At 41.4% G+C, this 19,779-nt stretch overlaps 1 protein-coding gene across 1 annotated transcript; it reads left to right on the plus strand.

Moving 5' to 3' along the window:
- The first annotated feature begins 8,471 nt into the window (after positions 1-8,471).
- LOC128736715 (trifunctional nucleotide phosphoesterase protein YfkN) lies at positions 8,472-19,498 on the plus strand. The gene is made up of 6 exons (XM_053831201.1): positions 8,472-8,600; positions 9,418-9,736; positions 9,820-9,906; positions 17,875-19,199; positions 19,266-19,361; positions 19,418-19,498. Exons 1-6 carry the CDS (start codon positions 8,472-8,474, stop codon positions 19,496-19,498), a joined length of 2,037 nt encoding a protein of 678 aa, XP_053687176.1.
- The last annotated feature ends 281 nt before the right edge of the window (positions 19,499-19,779 follow it).

The following is a 19,779-nucleotide window of genomic DNA, read 5'->3' on the forward strand; positions in this document are numbered from 1 at the left end:
ACGGTATACAGTATCCAGTATCACCATCTTTGACACTACCCAATGCAGTTCTTCGATGAGCGTTTCAACGGTGATTTAACAGAAGGAGACTCAACGGCAGTTAACCTAGGAGTGCCTAGAAACGATAACAGCGTTCCGGATCCCGATCTCGAAGAGAATCGGCGAGAAATCCATCAGCTGAAGCATAATGAAACTGCCGGAAAGGACCGACTCCTGGCAGAACTCTACAAAAATGGCCAAGAATCACTGGCAACGCCACTTCTCTGGATATTTTCAAGGATTTGGGAGGAGGAGAAACTACCGGTGGAGTGGATGCAAGGTTGTAGTTTGTCTCATCTACAAAAAGAGCGATCATCTCGATTGCTGTAATTACCGCGGCATTACGCTGATCAACGCTGCCTACAAGGTGCTGTTCCAGGTTTTGGTACGTCGTCTATCTTCAACAGCAAGAGAATTCGTAAGGCAGTGTCGGGATCGTTTTGTGGACATTTCCTTCAGAAATATCGGGAGTGCCCAAGCATCAAATTTTCGTGGATTTCAGGGCAGCATTCGATACAGTTGAACGCGAACAGCAATGGCAGATAATGCCCGAGAACGGTTTTGCGGACAAACTGAGGTAGTTGATCAAGGCTACCCTGAAGCGAGTGCTGTACTACGTGCGTGTTCCGGAGGTACTCAAGTCATTTCGAATCGCGCAGAGCGCTGCGGTAAGGAGATAGACTTTCCTGTATGTTATTCCATAACGATATTGAAGGTGTGAACTGCCGAGCGGATATCGAAACGAGAAGAACGATCGTCGGTAAAAGTAGCCAACTCTTAGCCTTTGCAGATGACGTTGACATCATTACTAGAAACCTTAGGACGGCGGAAGCAATATACACCAAACTAAAAATGGAGGCTGGGAAGATCGCCTCCCACGGACAGTGAGTATTGCCGTAGGTAAACTGGAAGTATACAAAATATACGCCGATATACAAAACGCTAATCAGATCGGTAGTCCTATACGGACTGGAGACTGTAATTTGCTTAGGGGAGACCCACGTTCACTTGCCGTATTCGATCGAAAGTTATTGCGGACACAAACGGATAGTGGGCAGTGGCGGAGGTGCATAAGCCATGAGCTGCAGGCACTACTTGCAGAGACTCCCATCGTGCACCTGCCTGGTGAAAGTCCGGAAGTTGCCCACCGGCCAGGAATAGAGCAGTCCCACGTGCTAGATGGCACGAGCAGGTTGAAGTTGACTTGCGTGTGTCGAGACGTTCAATAAAATGGCGACCAGTAGCCCAGGACCGGGTACAGTGGAGCAGTGATGCCAGCTCTACGTATTTAGGAATTTTCTCTGAGCCTACGGATTAGGTGCTCGTATCTTTGAATTTCCATGAGCTTCTCAGGAATTGTTGAGAATTTCTTTCAGTTACATAATTTTTGTTCTATTTGCATTAATTAGCTTTAGTCTTTTTACGCTACAATCGAGAACTGTTGAACATTTAAGCCTTCAGAGAATACAACAATACGGCGACAAAAATAAATATAAAACAAGAAGAAAATACAACAAAGAGACACCATAAAGACGGCGAAAATGCTATAAAAAAATTAAAGAGTGGTGAGAAAATGGCGAAACTGCGATGAAAAGTTGACAAAAAACGACAAAAATACGACGGAAACAACATGAAAATGCGATGTAAAGGCGTTAAAACAGCAACAAAAAGAACAAAAACATAACAAAACGAGAATTGAAAGGCGGCATTGGGGCGACGAAATATGCTTAAAACGACAATGAAAGAACGATGAAAATATTGTAAAAAGCTAACATTTTTGTTGTCTTGACAACCAATAGAATGACGAAAACATGACACAAAAGTGATTAAGTGACACCAAAAATACGGCCAAACGACGACAAAAGTAGATGAAAAGATGATAACAACGAAGAAAAGATGACGAAAAGACGCAGAAAACAGCAATAAAAAAGTCGACAAAAACGGCCCAAAGCAAGAACAAAATTACGACAGACGATGACAAAAAACGGCGAACACGAAAAAACGACAACAAGACGACGAAAAGTCGTCGAAAAAACTATACGATATCGAAAAGAAACCAAAACAGGTGAAATTAAAAATAACAAAGACGATGAAAACGGTAAAATCCGACGAAAAAGCGACAAAAATGCCAAAACAGACCTCAAAATGCCAAAACACGACGAATAGATAACAAAAAATCGTTGAAATGCCGGCAAAATGAACATGAAAAGACGAGAGAAATATGGGACAGAGATGACAAAAAGACGACGCATCTGGATAGAAGAAAACAAGGAGATGACAAAAAGAAGGTGAAAAGGTATCGAAAAGACAACATTAAGCTGATGAAATGAGTATAAATAGTTGTCGAAAAGTCGTTGAAGAGACGATCAAAACACGGTAAACAGGAAAAAACCATAACATAACAAAAAGACAATTAAAAAGCTACAAAAAGGTGACAAAACACGCGAAACAGACAACGAAAAATGACGAAATGTCAGTAAAAATACTTGACCGCAAACTGTTCGAGGATAAATCTGCAGAAATAGATGAAAAGACAAAGAAAAACGGCGAAATGATGACAAAAGACAGTAAAAAACGACAAAAAGATTCCAAAACAGCAACAAAAATACCGAAAAAAGTCGCCGTAAAAATGCTAAAAACTACAGAAATAACATGAAAATATGATCAAAATGCCAAAACAGCGACAAAAAAAAAACAGTAAAAAGACGTTTAAAGAGCGTCGAAAACACGATAAAACATGCTGTGACAGATAGAGACGATTAAACGTCAGCCAAACAGCGACAAGAAAGGCCGAAACAGGCTACAATTGAGGACAAAAAGTCGCAACTAAGTGCCACCAAGAACGCAATAAAAGGCAATGAAAAATAATAACAAATCACTGGCAATAGACAAAAAGACATTGTAATGTTGCCAGACAGACAGATGTTGAAAAGAGTGCCGAACCGAACCACAGAAACGAAAAACCACACGAAGGAAAATAAAAGATGAAAGACGGAAAACATAGATGAAAGCAGAATGATGAAAGATCAATAACCAAAGTTGAGACTAAGTGTCCTTAATTAATTTAAGTCAAATCTCACATTACATGAAATGGTTTAATTCCAAAAAGCACAAACAAATTCAAATACCATCAAGGACAATACCTATTAACAAATGTGATAAAGAGTGAACACACATTTGGGCGGATTTCGTTTCTCTGCTGAATTTGACACTAAAGTATAACCCTTTCTTCGATGATAAAACTACGGATTTTCCTCGGTAAGGTTTGACAACGCTACAGTGGGGTGAAATTCTTGATAGGGTAACCAGGGGTAAGAAGGCCCGGCGGGGTAAGAGGGACCACATCGATTTCGTCAAGAAATTCTTAAATTTTCTACAAATGCCCCAGTATGTTTTGTTTATTAGACTATCTAAACACTTTCGAGACAACCTGTGGCACTCGGCCGTACCCAACGTCAAAACAAGAATCAAAACAAACTTTTCGTTCGCAGTGTCTTCATGCGATATAATTCCAGCAGCAACAAATTTAAGGTTATTGAGCAAAAAAAAGCTATGTATTTTGTCGCGTCTCTTACCACTGACTTTAATTGGGCAATTCTTGTTCTGTGTTTGGCGGAAAAGGTATATAAAATAGTACGGATTGAGAGATAAAAGCAAAATAATGTAAATTGTTAACTAGGGGTAAGACGGGCCATTTTTCACTAGGTAAAAGGGCCATACGTTATAGTGCTTGTCTTAATAGATTTTAAAAATATTGAATGAAAAAACCAACTTTTTTCCTGTTGAATTTGACTAACTTTTTTATTATTCTGACAGATATGCATTTCGTTTACGACTTGCAGGCTTCATCAGTGTCTTTTTCGAAATAGAGTATACCTGTAATAAAGATTATTCCTGAATCTGAGATCATCCTGTCTAACACAGAGCCTCCCACGTCAAAAGAAGCCAACAAGTGCCATTCGAATAACAAAATCAATGTAAATTTGGATCTAACGGAATCAAAATGATCCCCAGATGATCCCAAGTCACTTAACGGCTCATTTAATGTGTTGCCTTCTTTGCCTTCACCTAAAGTGAAGCGTATTCAAAGAGTAAAAGTCCTGCTGACAAATCAACAAAATAACGCCAAGAAAAGAGTAAATAAAAACCAGTGGAGTAAAATAACGTCTACTCTTATTTTCAAAATTGAACTAGTAGTAAAATTCCTTCTTTTAGTAGGTCTCTAAATTAAACTATACCTTCTTTTAGTATGTACCCGAAAACCCCTTAAGAACTTGTTCTTACTTAGTTAATAATATTGAAATTGTGTTTACAACTCAAAGAAACCTTCAAATCTGCCACAATCCGCCTTACTCCGCCATGGCCCGTCTTACCCCTTTGGTAGTCCTTCTTACCCCGCCTGGTTGTGAACGAGTAATTTTTAGACGTTTCGAAAATTGATGAAAAATCATGGAAAAATAGACTAATTAATTCTTTATATAATTTTTAATGGTAGATAAATGAATGCTTTTCCATGTGTGGAACAAGAAAAGGTGAATTTTCGTCCACATTTTATGCTAGCAATTTATTCGCTTAGGGGGGGCCGTCTTACCCCGTCTTCCTCTACAGTAAGAGTCACCCCGGATGCATAGTGCAGACAGGACATAAATCCGATGGACTGTTCGGTATGGTTCACCTCGGAGTTAGCGTGCAGAACCCCGCATAAATCACTAGGAAATCTGAAATCATTTCTCTTGAAGGTTTGGGAGGGATACCTCGGTATAACACAATTTATTATTTAAAAAATTTGCCTTATTTCTAAATTGTCTTAAATCGAATCATAATTTTTTCAAAACTTTTGCCTTAGCGGTCACCAAATTTGGCCTGTGTTGTTTGTTTAAATTTTTTATTTATAACTATTTATTATTGTTTGTGCTATTATGTTTTTTACAATTTTTAGGTTTATCTTGAAATATGAAATCGAAAATGAACATTTTCATGCCGCCGCTTTTGGAATGGAGTTTAGCTCTAAGGGCGTTGTCAACTATGTCAAAGGAAGTTGTCTTATATCGAGGTAAAAATTGTCTTGTACCGAATTGTTTTATATCGTGGTTATCTTATATCGAGATATCCCTGTATTTATAAATGAGCTTGTGGCCACGGATAATTTCTGGAACCGTATAAATGCGTGTCTGTCCATTTTGAAATGAACAAATAAAATGTATATTGATTTTTAAAGTAACGAGCATTAAACACGGTTATTTCTACATCATTCTTTGGTACGGATAATATTCGGACACCTCCAAGTTTACATCACTTTAACTTATATTTATTAGTGCAGATATCTTCCTTTTACACATTTTTTACATATTTTTCAAAACAGATTGGAATGTCCGTTTTCGTTTTATGGGCCCTTGTGGGTTAGAACGGGATAACGCCAAATTCTATTAGAGGAATTCAAGTGTATTTTGTATGTAGAAGGTCCACTAATGGCGACATATTTGGCATTGTTAACCGTATAATGGATCCTCACTTGTTGAAAATATTGATTTTAGGGCATTATTAATCAAAAGTAGCTTTAATTTTGAAACTACTAGAAATAGATAAGTGCCGTGATCAAGTACCACATTATTGGAATTTTTATAAAAATATCTTTCTTTTGACATCAGTAGATTGAAACTAGCTCACAAGGAAACATCACTATCGGTCACAGGCTTAGAGCTTAACCATATACACTATAGTGCAGTCCTGTCGATCTAGAACTTCACCGCTGGCACTCCCTTGCCTTTCCGCTCTTTCCCCTCCATTTCAAAAAAAAAAATCATTACTTTCCCCTACTGTCCCTCCATCAATTGTAGAACCACCGTTTCAAAAAATATTAATTATATGCTCGATTGCATTTCAAGGTCAAGACTAAAAACACGAGGTTGGCCAATGTTGAACAGAAAATAGTCCATCATCTTGCTTCAAACCATCTAACGTCACAAACGAGTCCGATGTTTTACCCGCTATACCGATCCTTCATTGGAACCATCAACAATAGAACGTTTTTTAGACTAATCAGTTTTGTTGGAAAACCAAGTTCGAGCATAATTTATCACAGCTCATTGCGTTTAACTGAACCGTACGCTGCCTTGCAGTCTATAATCAAATGGTGAGTCTGCAAGTTGGATACCCGGAATTTATCGAGGGTTTGTCGCAAGGTGAACATTTGGTCCGTCGTGGAGCCTCCCTCTCGAATACCGCACAGGTATTCGCCAACAAAGGTTTCCTGCAAGGGCATCAGTCTGTTCTGAGAATTTTGTATGCGAAATTGAGGAAAGTAATACCTCGGTGATTGCTGCATTCGAATCAAAGGCCTTTTTTGTAAATAGGGAACATGAGACCTTCTAACCAGTTCGTAGGAATTTCCTTCTCAGTCTATACCTCTTAGTATAACCTGATGGATTGCACCCGTTCTTTCAAAAGTTCGCTCCCGACTTTCAAAAGTTGAGCAGGGGTGTCATCCTTTCCAACTGCTTTGCCATTTTTCAGCTATCTCGCTGCTTTTATAACCTCGTCCAAAGTTAGCGGACCCATAGCTAGTTTTATTCAACATGATACGTAACAAAGGAAAGGTAAAGAAGAATGCTTTTTTCGGTTATCCAACAGCAAAACTATTGTAAACATCTCTGAACGTTTGTCTCAATTATGCCACCGTATTTAGTTAAATAGAGAGAAAATACCGTCCTGTATCGTAAACGGATAACTTGAACCGCAATTAACGTATTATCAGTATGAGAAAAGTTTAATAACACTTCCAGGGGGACAAAACAAGGATTTTAGAAATGCTTTTTGCGTAATCAAATTATCCTTTTCCAAACAATATTATTGTCTTTTTGATCTGTTACGCCTCCATTAAGTCAAATGCCCATACAAATTTCAAGTTAAGTTTTCTCAAAAACGTTCAATAGGCTACATCTATACCAGCATTGCTGTGAGGTTCTGGATCGACAGGACCACACTATGGTGTATAGGATTAAGCTCTAAGCCTGTAACCGAGCCTGTCGAATCATCATCTTAATGGTATTTCGACGGTCAGGTTTTATCGCTTTCTCGGAAATTCCACAAGGCAGCCACCTCGAACCAATGGTTTTTAATATCTACTCGGCTCATTCGCTCGCTGTGTGGAGCTTAGATCGGTTAATTATTTATAACTTTTACTAAAGCCTGGAGGCGGATATATTTTAGAAAGGGAAGTAGTGAAACTAATCTTAAGGTCATCAAAGAGAAAGTTGTTACAGTATATTTAAGTGTAGACTAAATATAGTAACTCTATTTATTTAGCCCGGACGCTTCGAGTTCTCAAGAGGTTTATCAGCGTAATTTTGCAAGCATCATCTAAAGTAACAGTGACGTGCCGCCTGATAAGAAACTGGAAGACACTCGAAGCCCAAGCGCAAAAAAGCATTCGTTTATCGCGATAGGTTGTGATATATTGAAACATACTTTTAATGCTGGTATTTCTGAGTAAATTTCAATAGCATATTTACACGAGTAGGGCTTAACGAAAATTCATCCGACCTTATATTGTACATCAGAATTGAATATTCAGTCAGATATTGTATATTCAGATCATAAACGTCTTAATGTAATAATTTGTAAAACTTGTATGAAGTTTCTTGTGGAGTTTAGAATAAACTTGAAAAGACTTTCTCTTTTTGTTAGGCAATTTGTTTGCTTATTCTTAAATGTGTATGAAGGAGTGCAAATTTGTGAAAGAAACAAGCTTGTTTGCGGCTTTTTGAATAATGATAGCCTAAATAGCTTTTTGTTTTTCTTCAATTTGAAAACTTTTACGGCATGAAGCCAATAAAATTAACTTGGAAATTGTATCATTAATCAAGTTTCTCTCTCATTTCCTGAAACGAACGGCGCTATAGCGATTTTAATTTACAAACGAAAATAAATTTTGTGTCATCAAAACACATGCAAGATTCGACAAATCCTTGAAAACTTTTTCCCCTTCCGCAATTGTTTGGCTTCAGCTAACAACATCGTTCCGGTTCCTTATCAGCCAACCAATGATGTTTTCGCGCTTGGCTGCTCTTATCTAAATCGCTTTCAGCTTTCGCTTCCAAGTTTGATCGATGCACGATGTAAACCAATTTGCCTGTTCTAGATATATTCGTTAAGTTTTAAAGAACCCAGAGGAAAAACCGCAACCAACCAACCAACCCACCATAGCATAGCCATCAGCACCGGCGAAAAGCCAAATGACTCGTAAGCTCATAATCATTTTCTCATTACTTTCATTTTGCTTCGTCACCTGCATGTGCCGAACACTTCGTCGAACAGGCCTCGCTGCCGGCGCGAAAAAAGGCTCCCCCACACCTGCCCCAGCGGCGACAGGAGCAGCAACATCATCATCATCAGCAGCAGCAGCAGCACCAGCAGCAGCAAAGAGTGAAAGCATGGCGGGTTTTGCGTCCCAAGCAGCGCTGCGTTCGAAATGGGGCGACCTGGTTGACAGTGGTTCCGCCAGCATCGAAACATCGGAAGTGTCTCAGGGACTGAAGAATGTCGTCGGCTGGCTCAAACAGGTGTTCAATTTGTTGTTTCTCACGAACCTCCCAACCTAACCACCCGCCCGCCCCCCTTCACGAACCAACCAGATCCGACCGATTCTTTACCTGTCGTGTCTTTCAAGAGAGTGTTTCACACGGTTGTTTCTGTTCTATGTTTTTGTGTTATGTATTATGTGACTATGTACTTTTAGCAAGTTTTTCAAGTACCGAGAAAGCGAGCGATGAAATGGGTATGGGTGGCTTCCGTCCTGTGTAAAATATATGGGTGGGAAATGTTTTGTGTCTGTTTTATTTTGTATATGATTTCCTGTCTAGAGGTTACTAGCTTGTATGTTTGAGCAGGGGCGGATTTGAAACAGAGTAATGATTTTAGCCTACCAATGGAAGATCATCCTCCGCCTTATGTATATAATTGGGGTCGTCTTTACAGTAGTGTTTGTTTCGTCGTGTTTGCTTTTACATTTCATTTCTGAAGAAAGAACTTTTGATTATTTATTTGCTTTCTGTGCCTTGGCGAAATCCGCTTTTTGTTGGTACTAAACAACCTCCCACGTTTGTACTTTATTTGACTCCTTTTCGGGTCAATACCCCTCACCTGTTAGAACGTCAGTTATCAAATTTATATTATAATTCGCACGTCACCCCTTTCGCTTGCCTGACAGCACATCCTTACAGTTCAACAAGCATGTCTTTCGATCCGAAGCCACTGTCAATAACTCCTTGTTGCTGCTCTACCCGTTTCTCCATGTGAAACTATCAGACATAAGCTTACTCACCGGAAGCGAACAAGCTCTGCATGGCAATAACTAATTCGATCCTATTTATCCGGCAGGCATCGGTCGAAGTGCGGGAAGCCGGCAAGCGTGCCGTCACTCAGCTCCAGACAAGCACACCGAACCTGCTGCACCTGGCGCCGGGAACACTGATTAAGCAGGGCATCTACGTGAATGAGCGGGACAGCACGATGAGCGCTGCCGTACCGAACCACGACAAGCTAACCATCGTGCACTACAACGACGTGTACAACATCGATGCCACCTGCAAGCAGGAACCGATCGGTGGGGCCGCCCGGTTCTGTACCGCCGTCAAATCCTTCGCCCACCTGAACCCGCTGGTGCTGTTCAGCGGTGATGCGTTCTCGCCCAGCATGCGTGAGTACCTACCTCCTACAACCGGTCCGGCCGTTCGTTCGCAGCAACGGAATTGATTGAACTTTGACATTTTCTCGTTTCAGTCAGCACCTTTACGCGGGGAGAACAAATGGTTCCTGTACTGAACTCCGTCGGCACGCACTGCGCTGTGTTCGGAAATCATGACTTCGGTAAGTTAGTAGTTATTGTGCTGTTCTAACTGTATATATTACCTTTAGTCGATAGTTTATTTACTATATTAGCTGCATTACTATTTCTGTCCTTAAATGTTCTTGAAAATTGTATTGGATGTATTCAGAACATTTTTTTGGAACAGATGTTTGTTACTCAACAGATAGACATTAATATTTCGTCTTTCCTAAGGATTTCGAGGTGTAATGCTTAAAAAGATGTAAAACTCAGGGAAGTTGGTAGATTTACCCGATATTGATTTACTTATTGATTTACCCGATTCAACTTAGAAGAGTTGGGGTCGTCGGACCGGATTTTTCCGTAATAAAGTTTACGGTATCATCAAACCACAATTTTATTTTAGGACAAATTAACTCGTCTATAATTTTATGTTGTAAAGAAGCAAATATTTTTGTACCGAGGCATCTTCACGAACTAAGAGAAGGAGAAAACTATCGAAAGATTGCTAGAGGAATCGTCTGCCACATTCATAAAAAGGCCGACAAGTTCGAATGTAGCAATTACGCTGCTTTAAAATACTCTTCCATATCCTATTCCAACGTGGTTTATCAAGAGGTGTGGGAACCTGCTGCAGGATTAAATCTACTTAATCTGACAGATTTCCAAATATGTGACCACAAGACACGCTTTCAATCCGGAAATCGTTCTTGCTGCAGTCAAAGACGATTGTGATATTTAAAACTCAACACCATTTTTTAATTTGACAATAATGAAATTAACGACAATCAACCATGCTTAAGTCTCACTTCGGAAGACGGCTGAAATTAAACTGTATGCGTTACTGCACAAAGTTGACGCTTTATTAAATTATGATTAAACCTTTTGATTAGGCTGAGGACCTGAAATCGAGGACCTTGGGATTTTCGAACGGAGAAAGACTGTTCGGACTATCGGACTGTCGGACTGTTTAAAATCGGTTTGATGACAGTGTGATGTTTCAGGATAGTCATCCTATAGCATTACTCGAGCTTCAGCAACTGCAAAAACAGTTGCCAAGAAATTGCAAAGAAAAGACCAAGAATGAGGTTACCCTGTACAATAACGACAAATGGTCCGCTATAACATTTCGACAGAAGCGTTCAGCTGTCCAGTTTTATTAGCTGGGTATGCTGAATGTTTTAAGTTGAATTCTCTTGGTTATTGGTCACGCAACCACCTCTAATGATGAGACTGCCATCTTACCGAGACAACATGTTTCCTTATTGTGCCGCTTACACCGGATCAGACGCTGTCGTGTGCTGCTCCCAACCTGCCCAAGTAACAATTCACATTTCATTGTACTCTTATCACCGAGACGCACTGCATCCCGTAATATGGAAGCACCGCAACCTCCCGACGCAGTCGTGCCTTCTGCTTCCAGTGTTTCTACTAGTCATCTGGGTCCTGAGTTCGGTTTTAGGGTAGGGGTCCTCCAACTCGTTATTTCTGGCAAGAACCGCAATATTTATGATATAACTTTCTGGTTATGTACATCCCTATCTACGCATGCTTTATGCACTACAAGAAAGAGGATCTCAGGGTCGGTATCACGCATACTGACAAACGCTGACTGCTAATGCCTGCGAGTCGCGGTGAACAGCGTTAGGGGCATGGGAGGGGAAATTTAGTACATGAACTAGCGATCATTTACAGCTACTTTCACCAAACGGAACCTAACGATGGGGAATGCTAAAAAGCCGCGAACGCTTTAATTCTGAGCTGACCCTCGACCAGCGGGGACTGAAAATCCCTTTTGTGGGCTACGAATATTACAAATGTACTCAAAAGTAGGGTAAATACACGGAAACTTATGTGTTCTATCTCGTAGTTAGTATTTCTAGGCTTAATCCTAAACACACAAGGGCCTGTATACAGGTGATAGTCCCGCAGTTCCAGCACGCAAATTTTCTAAACAGCCGGGGGTCGTCCACCATTCAATCCTCGGGGGTGTTCGACCTCGACGCACTTTTGAGGTTATCGAAGGTCGGAAAGAATTCCACGTGCCTCAAACCAAGGCTCACCGTAGAAATTAGAGGTTAACATCAGATAACCTGAGCACTTTGCTGTATGCCCGTGATGTAGTCTTATCTCCGATGAAATACTGTTCACGGTGCCAATGGCTATGGTACCAGGGTATTTGTATCAACGAATGTCTCTTTATCCGTCGCTCCGTAATACAAAGTGGATTTCCGTCAGATTCGACCAAGTGAAATTAGGGGAAAATTCCACCAAATTGCGTGGAATGCCGGGGTTGTGCATCCGCTAAGAAGAAAACTCGGAAAGTTGTTTTCGATACAAAGAAAAAAGGCCCTTACATGGACCTTTTCTTGTATCTTTTTAATTTGTCCTTCGTGCTTACACGTGGTATTCGTATTACTTTTAATTCGGTATTCAGCTTTTTAATTGGATTTTTTTGTTTTAATCGTAGTATTTCAAATCTAATTTTAGGCACTTTTCAAGTTTATACTTTTTAATTTAGTTTTAGCTTTATATCACTACTAAGTACCGTGTACCCCCGTTGGTATGACCTTCTTTATTCTGAACATTTTTAATTTGTACCTCGGTGGTATGAATGCGTTCACATTAAAAACCGATCAAGCGTCATACACAATTGACGATAAAGTTGACCGGATAAATGAAAAAAAAAAGCCAAAAACAAGTTTATAGGGTGCGCGTATGTGAAAACGAATAGAGATATCAAATATTCAGATTAAAAATGAACTCGCCCAATCTGAACGAGGTGTTTTTCATATTAGCGGAAGTTGAGTGTATACTAAGACTCCCGACGCGCATTTCTATACTGGTCAAAGGTCGAGGACGGAAAGAAAGTGTCCACCCGATGCTAAGCTTTGGAAGCTAAATATCATTAGATGGGCCGCAAATTGACAAAATGACGAATTTTGACATATCTGGCCACATCCGTTCGCTTACGTAACCGTTAAGTGACGTTGCCAGTTAATGTCCCCCTAGCGATTAAAAGATGTACTTTGGTGGGGTGCGTTCACACCCTCTCCCCAAAGGTTGTTCAGTCTCGTGCACACTCAACATGAACTTATGTCATGTGTGAGATATACACTCATCGCTCTCTCACCATTCACAGTCATGTTCAGAGGCGTAACCAGGATATTGGATGTGGAAAAGAAAAAGTGATTCAATTTGGGATGGAGTCCCAAGTCAGTGCTAATTGGAACCAACGGTTACAATGATCATCCTTCGCTTTCTGACTGCTTTGCTGCCGATTTTCTCGCTGGATCATCTCTACCGGGGCGCAACATGTACAGTATTTCGGAAGCCCCTCATCCGTCCGGCTCAGGTGAGCCTCCGGCAGAATGCGCTCATCACATTGGTCCCGGTCTTGCGGTTGGAACTGGAGGAGGTATCTTTCTGCCTGCAGTTTCAGGCAAGTAATTATCATCTGTCGACGTTATTTTGCCAGAAGTGTCTCCACCTTCCAGCGGCTTCATCTCTCTGCCATCTTCTACGGAGCAAACCACACTCACGCGGTACTTCGGTTTGGTTTTTTATCAAAATGTACGGGGATTGCCGGCCAAAATCGACGACTTCTTCATTACTGTGGCGTTGTCAAACTTCGATATCATCGTTCTTAATAAAACGTGGCTCTACAAAAAAAAAATCTACTCAGCGCAGTTGTTTGGCAGTTTTCTGTTGCGATTGGAGTTCACAAAATAGCAACAAATCATGCGGTGGCGGTGTGCTATTTGCGGTCTTCGGCATTTCAGCGGCTTGTGCTGCTCTTTTGGACGGTTTCTACCTGCAAAGTCTAGAGCAGATAATTACGGTAGTCATCAGAAATTCACGCCTGCTCGATCTTGTTTGGCCAGCGAATCTGCTACCTCGTTTTGCCCAGACAACAAAGCTGTTGATCCTGTAGTTCCATTTGACGGTGATCATGCCGCTGTTGAAGTAGTAGTGGATTTGCCATTTCCCGGAAATTTGAAGATATTTTTGACGCTGGGCGCGAAATGAATGTTTTTGCATTACCCGATTTCATTAGCATTAACCGAGAAATTCAGCAGCTGAAGAATGGTACGTGCACTAGCCGTATTTGAATGAAAGGTGTTGCAGACTATTTTTGGAGGAGTGCAAACGGAAAGCGGTGGGCGGGCCACGTCGCAAGGATGCCGTACAACTGTGCAGTGAAATCCGTTCTCTTCAAGAACCCCACCGGCACCAGGAATAGAGGGGCCCAACGTACTAGATGGCTCGACCAGATTGAAGTCGAGTTGCGCGTGTCGAGACAGGCAACGAATTGGCGGCAAGTTGTCCAGGATCGAATAACGTGGAGAGGAACTCTTGATACAGCAGGATCCATACGGGCTCTTTGCTGCTAGAAGTAAGAAGTAGTCCAGCTCCACGGAGGAAGGTAGTGCCTCATCCGGTAGAAGCACCTATTTCTCGATAACTAGCGGGTGTCTTATTGCCGTCTTTGTCGCGAATGATATATCATCGATAGTTCCGAGCGCACATTTGCCTCTAGCAGGTAATTGCCAGAGTGAATGGTCGCACCCCCTTGGGGGCGTATATTGGTGACGTTTGATAAAAATCAGTCAATGATGAAAATGTGGTCCATTTAATTCATCAATAAGATTATGTCCACCTGGTCACCTGACCTCGGAAAACTACGTTATCGTTCGTGCGGGTGTGCAGGCTATGGGGCTTTTTCACCAATCTGTACATCGCTTCCCTACCGAATAGGGAGTTCATATCCTCGATGGCTATATTAATATTCTATGAGATGCAGCTCTTGTACGTTGTCTCCAGCTACATGACACTTTCTTCTTGCCATCGGGTTTACTCTCATGTGGGCAGTACGCGTTTATGATGGTATACTTGAAGCAACCGCCTTTTAACCTCAATAGGACACCACCCCTAGTTTCCGATAATAAAGAACAGAATTTGGCACTAGTGTTTCATTATGCGTCATGTATCATGTGAGAGTATGCTTGAAACTATCAATGTTTCCCTGTTGAATACAACAGATGTCGTTACTTTGTAATGCATATTGTACATTTCGGAAACAGCCCAATTTTGCGCGATAATACATTTACTCAGCATAGCAACAGTACTCTCTTATGCATATCAGTTTCTTTTGTATTTATCGCTAATCGCAATATAACGTTTAACAAACATATTCAGCTCCAGGCTCTCGTACTGTATTGAAAGCAGTTTCCCAGGCTCCTGGTAGTAAAATGCTATAGAGAGGTATAGGAAAAGTTTGTTTTTTATAAAAATTAGACAGAAGTTATGCTAAACATCTTATTTATGTTTAGCATAACTTCTGTCTAATTTTTATAAAAAACAAACTTTTCCTATACCTCTCTATAGCATTTTACTACCAGGAGCCTGGGAAACTGCTTTCAATACCGTACGAGAGCCTGGAGCTGAATATAGCATGTCTAAAAACTGAACCAAACTGCGTGCCGCATTTGAAAACTACCACGAAGTTTATTTGAGACGGTACGCAGTTGCCGTGCCTGATAAAACAACCCGTACGCTGTGAAAAAGCAACCGCTAGCCTTTTCAGTGTTGTTTTTTGCACACCGGGTTTTAACACTTCGGAAACACTCGGGATGGCGTGTATTTCTACTTCGTAAAAGTTTCTCGGATATATGCTGGACGACCAGCGTGAACTCGTGTCTTTTTACTTTTCTATTTCTTTCACTCACACGGCCAATTGGAATAAGTATGAAGCGCCTCCATGCGTGTTTTTGCAAGCTTGAAAGTACTCGCCTACGGTGGATTCCGATATCGGTAACACTCGGAAACCGTGTGTAATTGAAAACGTTGAAAACAGACTGAACATTTTTTAAACCTAACGCCACCGGTGTAATGCTTCTTACACTCCGTGTTTGTTTGCATGTACGGGAACGGCGTGCAAAACGAAATTAAGTTTGTTGAGTGGTTTTGAGCAATGGTGCCCACGTGTAAGCTCGGTTCGGTGTTTTACCCATGCCTGTAAATAAGTGAGAAATTTTGATTTTACTACCACTAGAAAAGCGCCATCTCTTGAAAAGAAACGGTTCGTGTGGTGTCCTATAGACACGTTTTCTCATTGATCACCTTCCAGTTCATCACGCGATCCTATATTCTACCCAACACTACAAAGCCCGTTTCCAGCTTCATTAAGGCTCCACCAGTCTGGCTAAATTAAGTTTTACTTCCACGGATCCTCCGAACTTTCGGAGCATTCGAGCGACTCGAGCAGCACCCTGTAAGTCGCAATCCACAGTGCCAGGTAATAAGATTTCATCTTATTCCCTTATTCCATTGCACGGGTGCATGCCGAATATTCTGAGTCGATGTTTTCCGGTTGTTTGTAGTCGTTGTTTTTTGGAAGGTTGCTTCACTAGGGCCACATTATCTCACGATGGGGCCACCATTTTAGCTTTACTACCGAGACAATATGTTTTATAATTCAGTCGTTCAGCTCCCTGACATGGATAGAGAAGTCCAGGGTCAGTGTTGAAAAAATCCGCTGAGTTTGGATGTTGTTGTTCTTTTAGAAAAGTTTATAAAACATATTTCAAAGAGGTCAGAGTTCTGTGGTAGTGAACATGAGTTTGGGCAATAGCGTCTTGCATTGAAAATGTATATTCTAAAGCATTTGAAGGCAACATATTGCAGTGGGGCATTGGATTTGCATTCGATGGCAAGATACTTTAGAATTTATTTAATTTCATTACTATCAATTGAAAATGTGGAACCCTACTCAGGGTTGATAAGGCTATTCCTCGTAGCAGCACTCAGCATTCGCATAAGTGTCTCCTTCCTTGTCAGTATACGATCTTGATTGGAATAATTACAACTTTTTAGAATGCTATTAAGTTATTTCAAAGATCTGAGAGGACCTTCAAGCTTGGCGGAAGTTGTCTACCCCATCTACGAAAATGCCAACGAACTAGAATGTTACAATTGTCATGATCATGGCATTACGTTAGTCAACGCCGTCTCCGGATTGCACTCCCTAATCCTATGATGACATCTAATATCGTTCAAATCTTCCCAATCCGATAAATTTTGACTGAAGTTTTTGGAGCGTCTTAGTAGAATACGAAACCTAAAAATAAAAAATAAGAAAACTTATCCAATTTAATTCTACTATGTGTATTTTATTCAATGACAGATACGTATTTCGCCTACGACTTGCAGGCTTCCTCAGTGTCCTTCGAACTAGTTCGAAAACAGACCCTGAGGAAGCCTGCAAGTCGTAGGCGAAATACGTATCTGTCATTGAATAAAATACACATAGTAGAATTAAATTGGATAAGTTTTCTTATTTTTTATTTTCCGATAAATTTTGCCAATATTTCGTGATTACTTACTCTTTTATACTATGGTGGCGACGTTCCGCTATCGATCGTTCGCCGAACGAATTACAGTCCTCCAGTCCCAGTAATGCACATTAACTGAGTGGGAGGTCTGACTCGTAGTCTACAGCTTCTTGCTGATGGCCCTCTGCTAATATACTTTTGGCTACTATTTCGTCGGGTGTTGATTATATCTCCTTCCTTAATATCCTCTAAACTCTACACTTTCAAACCATTTCGTCCACCTCAAAATCACCAAGAGATAGTCCTCCATCAGAAGAAGAAACTAATTTGAAGTCGACTCCAAGGGAATGTATGTCAGCGGTCAAGTGTTAATCACTACTTTCGTCTCGATTATCACTTTTTGCATTATAGGGGTTACGTCCCGATCATCGCTTTAACAGAGCGTGTCTTCTGCTCCCATACTCCGCCCATATTGGGATCCCTAGGTGGACCAAATGTCCAGCTAGTGTTGCTGTTGGTAAACACCGATGCAAGGGTTCGAACCTTAACGAAATAACTCGTATTTTATTTATCGTTCGCTAATTCTATCAATTACTTTTCAATACTATTATATTAGTTAGTCCCGGTTTGTGAAACTAATCTATAAAATGATTGTTTTGTATCATTATTTTCCAGATCACGGCTTGGACGTACTGGCCGACTGGGTCGAGAAAACCAGATTTCCCTGGTTGATGTCCAACGTGGTCGACAATGAGACGGGTAGACCCTTGGGGGGCGGTAAGATCACGCACATTATGCACCACAACGACGTCAAGGTGGGCCTGATGGGACTCGTGGAGAAGGAATGGCTGGACACACTGCCAACGATCGATCCGAATGAGGTGACCTACATTGACTTCATCAAGGCTGGCAACCAGCTGGCGGACGAACTGCACAATCAGGGATGCGATATCGTCATTGCACTGACCCACATGAGAACGCCGAACGATATCGAGCTGGCTAAGCATTGTGGGCACATTGATTTGATACTGGGCGGGCACGATCATGTGTTTGAGATTTTGAATATCGAAGGGACGCACGTGGTCAAATCGGGAACAGATTTTCGACAATTCTCACGGATTGGTGTCGACACGGAGCGGGATGAGCAAGGCAAAATTAGCATTTCGGTAGAGAAGGTGGATGTTAGCTCGACGAAATACAACGAAGATCCTGAGTTGAAGGAAGAACTTAAGAAGTATTCGGAGACGATCGAATCGAAGATGGATGAAGTTTTGGGAACGTTTTCAGTGGAGCTTGATGGACGCTTCGCGTCCATTCGCACTTCGGAAACCAATCTGGGTAATTGGATCTGTGATATAGCGTTGGCTGCAACGGGAGCGGATGCGGTTATGATCAATTCGGGCACATTCCGGTCCGATCAAATTCATCAGGCGGGTCCGTTCACGATGCGTGACCTGGTGAATATTATTCCTATGCAGGATCCGCTGATCGTGCTAGAAGTGACGGGTAAAATTCTACATGAAGCATTGGAAAATTCGGTATCGACCTATCCCAAATTGGAAGGTCGTTTCCCGCAAATCGCAGGAATGTCGTTTGCATTTGATCCGACACAACCGCCAGGGAAGCGCGTGGAGCCGTTGCTAATTCGAATCGGCGATGAGTGGCTCAATTTGGATCAAACGTACACCTTGTGCGTGAAAAGCTACATTCACGGTGGCTGTGATGGTTACACCATGTTCAAGGGGTGTAAGGTTTTGATGGACGATGACGCTGCACCCGAGCTGGGCCTGGCAATCCAGAACCACTTCAAGGCGATCGACGTTCGGATGGGCAAAACGCATCATACTAAGCATCGACAATCGCTGGTGACCCTGTCGCGCCGGCACAGCATGATTCAGATGTTGGAGAATTTGGAACTGGACGGACCGACACCGATCAGGCGGAAATCGACCGTCTTGCAGCCACGGCATGCCAGTATGGAACACGTCAATCGTGGAAAGGTCAGTTAGTTTAGGTCGAATCGAGCTTACAACTAGTAAAAATTTAACTGTTCTTTTGTTTCGTAGTTATTGAGACGAGCCTCATTGGACGATTTGGAGCAAAACAGTTGTCAGCTGGCTCCCACGATTCAACATCGAATAGTCGTTGTGCAGAATCAAGAGGTTAGTAAACAGAAAAACTCTTTTTTAAACTGGGATTAATCTTCTTCTAATCACAGCACATGCACGAAATGATTTTGCGACGGGAAACCATGGAGAAGAACTCGGTCATCAAGGAAACCGACGAGCTGACGCCGTAAGTTACTCGATCGAGTGCGTTTAGAGATATAGCCTCAGCGCCAAATCGAAACCTGATCGATATTTTATATACGCCTCACCATTTTTCGATGCTATTTATTGCTATCGTATAGTTTGCGAAACTCTCTCTCTCTCAAGACGATACCTAATCGTCGGGACTCATTAACTGAACGGCTTTTAGACCTGCCTCTTTAACATTTTGGATTGTCGATTGTTTTCAGTATAGTTAAATGCCTCTGTTGCAACATTGATTTTACTGTATTAAGAAAATTAATTCTTCACA

This window comes from Sabethes cyaneus, chromosome 2 (genome assembly GCF_943734655.1).
Source record: "Sabethes cyaneus chromosome 2, idSabCyanKW18_F2, whole genome shotgun sequence".
Lineage (NCBI taxonomy): Eukaryota > Metazoa > Arthropoda > Insecta > Diptera > Culicidae > Sabethes > Sabethes cyaneus.